At 54.4% G+C, this 8,374-nt stretch overlaps 1 protein-coding gene across 3 annotated transcripts in view; it reads left to right on the top strand.

Annotated features, from left to right (window-relative positions):
• Nadsyn1 (NAD synthetase 1) overlaps positions 1-8,374 on the top strand; it is a 34,790-nt gene that overhangs the window by 23,593 nt on the left and 2,823 nt on the right. For 2 of the 3 annotated variants that reach the window (XM_013021185.1, XM_013021184.1), the window contains 2 exons: positions 2,139-2,270; positions 3,739-3,808. In XM_013021185.1, coding sequence (XP_012876639.1) covers positions 2,139-2,270; positions 3,739-3,808 — 202 coding nt within the window. The remainder of the gene's footprint in view (positions 1-2,138; positions 2,271-3,738; positions 3,809-8,374) is intronic. The other variant, XM_013021186.1, reaches the window with a different exon arrangement.

Here is an 8,374-nt window from a genome sequence, read left to right as displayed (position 1 = left end):
GTCCCCTCCCCCTCCTCCTCTGTGCCCCACCCCCGCTGTACCGTGTCCAGTCCCCTCCCCCTCCTCCTCTGGGCGGGTCCCACCAGATGCCAGCCCCTGCCCTCCTCTTGACAGTCAGACTGCACCTTATTTTATTTCTTTGCATGTAGGTTTCACCTCAGAAGCACATAGCTATTTTTGTTGGTTTTCTTTGTGTGTGTTTGGGGTTTTTTTTGTCAGTCGTGGGGCCTGAACTCTAGGCCTGGGTGCTGTCCCTGAGTTCTTCGGCTCGAGGCTGGCACGCTACCCCTGAGCCGCCCTCCCGGCCCTCTTTCTGTCTTCGTGCTTTGCTCTCACAGCAGTCTTAGTCCAGGCGCGCTCCTTTAGCTTTTCACTCAAGGCTGGCGCTCTCCCCCTTGAGCTGCTCTTCCACTTCTGGCCTGTGCTAGTTAGTGTACCAGAGAGAAGCATTTCATGGACTTTCTACCCCAGCTGGCTTCAAACCTCAGTCCCCATCTCAGCCTCCTGAGTAGCCAGGATTACAGGCGTGAGCCCCTGCATTGGCCACTCATTTCTTTTTTGAAGGGCAGAGGGAGGAGATGGACTGCATGACACAGGCCTGCTATGGGCAGCACACTTCAGATAGGAGCAAAATACTTAAATAGATGAAGATCTGCAGCCAGAGGGCATATTTTAAAGACACAACCCCAGGTTGGACGTGGGAATAGCTCAGTCCTGGAGAGGTTTTGGGGAACTTTCCATCCATCAGTTACTCACCCATGCATCCTTCATCCATCTGCCACCCATCCATCCATCCACCCACACATCTATCCACCAATCTATCAATCCATCCATTCACCTTACCCACGTACTCATTCATCCATCCATTCACTTACCCACCTACTCATTCATCCATCCACCCATCCATTCACCCAGTCCTTTGCCCCACCCTATCTCAGAAGTAACCAGAGAACAAAGGTCTGTGTAGGGCTCAGTATCAGTGGTTCCCAGCTGTTTGTGGCTGCGCTGTGGTTTCGGTTGTTCGGGTAAAGGGAAGATGGGCTGAGGGTGGAGAACAAGGCCAGACAGCTGGGGCACTGTGAAACTTCTGGTCAGTTGGGAGAGGGTGGAAAGGCCCATGCCTGATGCCAGCCGGCACCTGCCTGGCAGAGGAGCGAGTCCTGGGTCCTGCGCAGTCCCCTGCACGTGCGCAGTAGGCAGAGGGGGTGTAGTTCTCTGGGGCTGTTGTCCTTGAGGCTCCTTAGAGGCGGCAGTGGTGGGTGACTGCTGGCAGCCACCGTCTGTGGACAGGAAGCCAGGCCACGGTCTCACCAGTGTCCCTGAGGTGACTGGGAGCAGCCCCGTCCTGTGGGAGGGGCTGAGGAATGAGCCCCGCACCCCGGGCATTGCTCCAGGTATCCGGCCCTGTGCGGGGGGGGGGGGGGGGGGGGCTGGCGACCTGTGGGAGTCGGTGCCATGGTGAGACAGGCAGATTTGCCTGTACTTGCATTTAGCGCCCGTGCTGTGGGCAGTAAGCCTCCATCCGCACAACGTGGTGGCCTGTGCTCGAGCCACGGCAGTGGACCCGGCTGGGAGGGACCTCCCGGGCCTGTCTTGTGGCCACACCGCTGGAGCCGATGGCTGTGCCGGCTCTGCCCTGCCATCTCACGGCCAGGGCTGAGCTTCGGGCGTCCTCCCGTTCTCCGGACATGGAGCCCCTGCTTGTGCTCAGGGCCAGCCCCAGCCTCTTCTCTCCCAGCTGTGTCCCCTCGGGGGACCCATGGCCCCTGTAGGCCAGCACTGTCACCCAGCCCCTGCTCCTTTGCACGCGAGGTCACAGAGCCTCTGACTCGGCGCTGCATTGCCGCCATGGCCAGCTCAGGTGCCTGTGGCCGCCCCTCCTCTCGGGCGCCTAGCCCTGACCTCCCAGACTGCGGCTCCCGGCTGGGTGCTGGTGCCTCCCAGGGGCCCTGGCCCCAGCACCTCCCCGGTGTGCCCAGCCCCTCGGCAGCCTTCCCCAGCCTTGCAGCTTCCCTGGGACCCTGGAGCTTGCCAGGCCTCTGGACTCGTGCAGGAAGCAAGTTCTTGAACACCCACTGCTGGCAGGACTTGTGAGGCCTCATCAGGCCCTGGGGAACCTTGAACTCTCGCCCCTGCAGCCTCCTTGGCTACCTGACCAAGTATGACTGCTCCAGCGCGGACATCAACCCGATTGGCGGGGTCAGCAAGACAGACCTGAGAGCCTTTGTCCAATTCTGCATGGAGCGCTTCCAGCTTCCTGCCCTGCAGGGGTAAGTGGGCACGCGCCAGGCTGGGCAGGGGTGAGTGCATGCACTGGGCTGGGCGGGGGTGAGTGGGCACGTGCCAGGCTGGGCAGGGGTAAGTGGACACGTGCCGGGCTGGGCAGGGGTGAGTGGGCACGCACTGGGCTGGGCGGGGGTGAGTGGGCACGTGCCGGGCTGGGCGGGGGTGAGTGGGCACATGCCAGGCGGGCTGGGCAGGGGTGAGTGCATGCACTGGGCTGGGCAGGAGTGAGCGGGCACGTGCCACGCTGGGCAGGGGTGAGTGGTGAGTGGGCATGTGCCAGGTTCTACAGGGGTGAGTACACATGCCAGGCTGGGCTGGGGTGAGTGCATACACTGGGCTGGGCAGGGGTGAGCGGCACATGCCAGGCTGTACAGGGGTGAGTGGGCATGCACCATGCTAGGCAGGGGTGAGTGGGCACGTGCCAGGCGGGCTGTGCAGGGGTGAGTGCACGCGCCAGGCTGTGCAGGGGTGAGTGGGCACGTGCCAGGCGGGCTGTGCAGGGGTGAGTGCACGCACCAGGCTGTGCAGGGGTGAGTGGGCACATGCCAGGCGGGCTGTGCAGGGGTGAGTGCATGCGCCAGGCTGGGCAGGGGTGAGTGGGCACATGCCAGGCTGTACAGGGGTGAGTAGGCATGCACCATGCTAGGCAGAGGTGAGTGGGCATGTGCCAGGCGGGCTGTGCAGGGGCGAGTGCATGCTCCAGGCTGGGCAGGGGTGAGTGGGCACGCACTCCTGAGCTGTGCAGCCCTCTCCTCGCACAGCCAGGACCAGGTGTGCCAGCTCAGCCACCTCCTGTAGCTCCCTGTTGCTGGGTGGATGCAGTCCTGGCCCCCTCTGGCACACAAGACCCCTTGAGCAGGACCCCTTCTGCGGGCAGCTCCACGGCCTGCTCTGCTCTGGAGGGGCAGCAGCGGCCCCTCCCCAGTGCCTGGCTGTCCTGACACCAGCCGTTAGGCAGGAAGGGGCTCTGTGGTACCAAGCGGGACAGTTCTGTTGTTGGATCACAGGCACCAGGTGCCCACCTGGGTTTTTGTGTATCATTCTTGGAACTGGGACGTCTTGTCCTGGCTGTCCATAGGCAGCGCGTGCCCAGGGACATTGGTACTCAGTTAGTTGTCATGGCAGGTGTGTCAGTCTGCTAGGTGGGCAGAGCCAGGGTAAGCCCCAAAGGGTCCTGCGATTCTTGGGATGCTCCCCCTCCCCCGAGACTCACCTGACCCTAGGGCGGCAGTGTGCCAAGGGGACTCTGCAGGGCCTTCACCGCTGGCCATCGTCCTTCAGGTGCTGAAGCCCCGGCAATGTCGCACCGCCTGCCCAGGGTCCCAGCAAAACGAGGCTCTGTGTGGCTCTGCCAATGGTGTCTGGGTGACCTGGCATGGCGGGGCTGGAGTCTTTTGTGAAGGCTCCGTGTGTGTTTGCAGCCATGGTGACTGGTCTGTGTATTGACCACAGCATTCTGTCAGCGCCGGCCACTGCAGAGCTGGAGCCCTTGGCCAACGGACAGGTGTCCCAGACGGACGAGGTAACAGCAATTCCCCTGCACCGGCTCCCTGGGTGGCAGGGCTGGTGACTTCCTGGCCTCCTTCTGTCCCTCAGAACCATCTGGGGACAAAGGTCCTTCTGGGCTCTGGACCTCGGCCTGGGGCCCACGCGTGTCAGTGTCTTGACTGGCCTGTGACCCTTGGAGTCAGCCTCCATGCTGGGGCATGAGAAGCGGGTGAGGAGATGGCTGGGGGGAGAGCAAGGCTGGAAAGCAGAGAAGCACAGGGCTTCTGCAGGGGTGGAGGCTTCTCAGGGAAGACTCACTCTTCATCCAGGTCACGCTGACCTTTGACTCTTAACCCAGCTGTAGTGTCAGGTCAGTGGAAGCTGGGGGAGCTCGTTGTAGACTCTCCCACCTGTTGGGGTCCCAGAAACTTGCTGCTATCTCCTCTTCCGAGAGTTTTAGCTCTGTGATCTCACTGAGTTATTTATGTAGGATGATTGAACTGTCTTGACAGTCTAACTGAAGTCGATTGACTCTAAGTAAATGGCGAGGAGGAGGTGATTCTTGGACTCTGGACTCTACCCCATCGATCTGTGTTTTCACCCTCGTGCCGTTCACTCTTCGTGTTGTAGCTTTGTAGTAAGTTCTGAAGTTAGGAAGTATGCATGTTTTTGTTTTTGAAATTATTTTGGCAACTCTGGGATCTTTGAATTCTATTAATTTTGAGATCCCTTTGTCAGCTTCAGGAGAATAAAACAAAACCCTCTGGCTAGGAAGGTGATAAGGGTTACTTTGAGCCTGTAGATCAGTTAGCATATCCTGTCTTGACAGTATTATGTCTTCTGATCCACCAGCATGGGGCTTCTTCCCATTAAGTTAACCTTTTGCATTTCAAACATGTTTTCTAGTTCTCAGATATGCTTCTACTTAAAAGCTTATTTCAAAGCATTTTACACTTTTTGATACCAGTATAAATTGAATAGTTTCTCGAGTTTGTTTTGGGCAATTATTCTTGTGTATTGATCTCGTGTCCCATGTTTCTGAGGTCCTTTGTTAGTTCCAGTAGCTTCTCAGTAAGCATGTTGAGGTCTTATAAAGTTATGCTGTCTTCACATGCAGAAAATTTGACATCTCCTTTCCCATTACAAAGACCTTGTGCTTCATTTTCTCATCCCTAGCTAGAGCTGCAGTACAGCCATGAATAGACAGAGTGGACCTCCTTGTCTTATTCCTGACTTAGGAGATAAGGCCCATTAAGTACAGTGTTAGCTGTGGATTGTACATAATTGCTTTCTTATCATACTGATGAAGTTCCCTTGTATTTCTAGTTTTAGTTTGTTTTCAAGTTATAAAAGGGTACTGAACATTACCAAATTTCAGTAACATTCTGATATTAAGCCAACCTTGCATTCCTGGGGAAAATCCATCTTGGTTATGATGAAGTCACTCAATGTTGCCACTGAAAACTTTTTTTTTTTTTTTGTCAGTCGTGGGGCTTGAACTCTGGGCCTGGGCGCTGTCCCTCCGCTCTTCAGCTCCAGGCGAGCACTCTACCACTTGAGCTACAGCGCCACTTCCAGTTTTCTGGTGGTTTATTGAGATAGGAGTCTCACAGTCTCTCCTGCCCGGGCTGGCTTTGACCTGCGATCCTCAGATCTCAGCCTCCTGAGTAGCTAGGATTACAGGCGTGAGCCACCAGCGCCCGGCTGCCACTGAAAACTTTTATGTCTACCCATAAGGGATATTTTTTTCTGTAGTTTCCTTCTCTTTTGATGTCAGGTTTGGTTTCAGAGAAATACTGGCCCCAAAGAAAGAGTTAGGCAATATTTCCTGCTTTTCTGGTTTTTGGAAGAGTTGGTGAAGAAAATTTTGGTAGGCATACCGGGAAGCTATCTGGTCTGGACATTTTACTTCTCAGTATCTTCATTATTAATAAAACTCTTTTGTTGAAAGTCTGCTCACATTTCCTCCTGAGACAGTTTATACCTGTATCCATCAGGGCCCTCCTGAGAGGAACCATAGATGTGTGTAGATGATGGGGGGAGGGAGATAGAGAAATAGATACATACATGCATACGTACACACATACATATGTAGAAAGATACATGTATGCATGTATGCATATATACGTAGATACACATATACATGCATGCACATATATGTGGATAGATATACACATGCATGCATGCTTGCATACATACATGCATAGATTGATGGATGAGGGAATTGTTTGGAGACTTGGCCCAAATGGCCAAGAAGGAGGCAGAGAAGTTGCTTAGGTCACCTGTGAGCTGGGCACCCAGGGAGGCTGATGTGGAACTCCAGCCCCGGGCTGTGGTACCGGTCTGAGGCCCTCAGCTGACTGGACGGTGCTACCTCAAAGACTGGTCTTGGCCACCAACTCACACACCATTTTGCTCTGGAAACACACTCAGTCCATGCACATAGTGCCAGGCTGGAGGCCTGGCTCGAGTGGTAGAGCACCAGCCATCAGCAAGAAAGCTAAGCATGAGAAGGACAAACTAGAGGATTATACTGCCACGGACCGGGTTCTGTCGGGACGACGGAGGACACCTAGGGGAGGAACTGGAATAGGTGGGGAGATGGCAAACAGACAACTCACACACAAGAGGAGTGGATGCTGGGTGCTGAGTGCGATTTAATGCAGAGGATAACAAACTTTTATAGCAAAAAAGTCTCCATAAGAAAGGGCAAAAGGTTACACAATCTTGCTGCAGGGCTTCATTCTTGGGCGGTCACCAGCTGGTCGCCTGAAAGGGCAAAAGGTTACACAACCTTGCTGCAGGGCTTCATTCTTGGTGGTCAACAGCTGGTCCCACCAAGGAGACTTAGATCTAGCAAGTCTCTTAGTAAATGAAAGAGTAATAGGAAGTTCTTTCTCCTAAGTAGTTATCTCAGTAACTGCCATTCTTTGTTTTAGCTGCACCTACAGCTTTTTGTAAATCTCTTACAAACAATTCCTTCTGCTGAAGTGACTTTGTGAAACCCCCAATACTTTTATATTTGCTTATGACTTGTCTACTAGCCTCCATAAGAGGGGTTTCAGGGTAGCACTTAACTCCGGTGAGTTAGTCATATTTTTAAGACACTCATCAGATATTGGAGTCGTCAACACTCTTAAGAAAGAGCTTTGTATAGGGAAACGTTGACAATGAGCAAGTACAAAGAGCAGTAGAAACAGTAAAAGATTAATAGGCACTCTTATGAGGAAAAGATAGGCAGAAACACATCTTTTCCAGGGGTTTTGCCAGCCTTTTCCCAGGAGTAGGCCTCTTAGAAGCCCTATTCTCCGAGGTAGACTTCGGTGAAGTCCCAAAACTTGGAGATAGGTTTCTGTAAAGCCCCATTCTCTGAGGTAGACTTCGGTGAAGTCCCAAACCTCAGAGATAGGTCTCTGAAGCCCCTATCATGGTCTGATAGATGGTTTCCCATGCTAAGCAGACTCCACTGGGGTCGGCGTGGCATTATACCAGTGCTGGTGGCTCACGCCTGTCATCCTAGCTACTCAGGAGGCTGAGATCTGAGGATCATGGTTCAAAGCCATTCCAAGGAAGGAAAGTCTATGATATTCTTATCTCTAATTAATAAACAAAAAGCTAGACATGGTAGAATGCTAGCTTTAACCAAAAAAGCTCAGGGACAGCACCCAGTCCCTGAGTTCTAGTTCCAGGACTGGCACCAAAGCCCCCCCCCCAAAAAAAAAGAAAGAAAAGAAAAGAAAATTATACCTGAAAATGAATACTTTATGCAAATGAAGCTGCAGAAGCTGCTGTCAAGGCTGGGAACTGTATGGGCTCAGCAATGGGAACAGACAGAGAAAACCACGGGGAAGGGACAGACAGACAGAGGACATGACCACAAGGCCCTGGGTGCCCGGGTACTGGAGACAAAACCAGCCTAGTAGCCAGGTGCCGGTGGCTCACACCTGTCACCCTAGCTATTCGGGAGGCTGAGATCTGAGGATCGCAGTTCAAAGCCAGCCAGGGCAGGTACATCTGTAAGACACTAATCTCTAGTGAATTACCAGAAAACCAGAAGTGGCGCTGTGTCTCAAGTGGTAGAGTGCTAGCCTTCAGCTGAAGAGCTCAGAGACAGTGTCTAGGTCCAGAGTTCAAGACCCGTGACCAACAACAAAAAAAGAAAAACCCACCAACCTAGGGGACACGGTGGATGGGGCTGGAGGTGGTGTGGATGAGGTGGGGACAGGCCCAGGGAGGTGGCACTTGAGCCCTGCTCAAGGCAGTGCTCACATGGTCACTAGGTGGGGTTGGGTTTTCTGAATATGGCTCGAGGAATTGTGGCCTCATACCACGAGGGCTCAGCATACAGACTTGTGAGCCTGTCCCTCCTCTCCGAGCGGCCCCTTACTTAGGACGACGAGGGGTGTCCCTGTGGCCCCCTGTGGTGTGGGGCACCCCTTCCAAAGCCATTGTCACACACCGTAATCCAGGCCGGAACCAGGGGACCATGTCCCCCACAGTCCTGGTGGCCAGGGCCGGATGCTCTCGGGGACTTTCGAGGGGTGCTGCCTGCCTCCCCAGCTCCCAGAGGCTCAGAGTCCACGGTCTGGGGCCACGCCCC

This window comes from Dipodomys ordii, unplaced genomic scaffold, assembly GCF_000151885.1.
Source record: "Dipodomys ordii isolate 6190 unplaced genomic scaffold, Dord_2.0 Scaffold54, whole genome shotgun sequence".
Taxonomy (NCBI): Eukaryota; Metazoa; Chordata; class Mammalia; order Rodentia; family Heteromyidae; genus Dipodomys; species Dipodomys ordii.
Note: the sequence above shows the minus strand (reverse complement) of the source record. Positions and strands in the feature narration are given on the sequence as shown.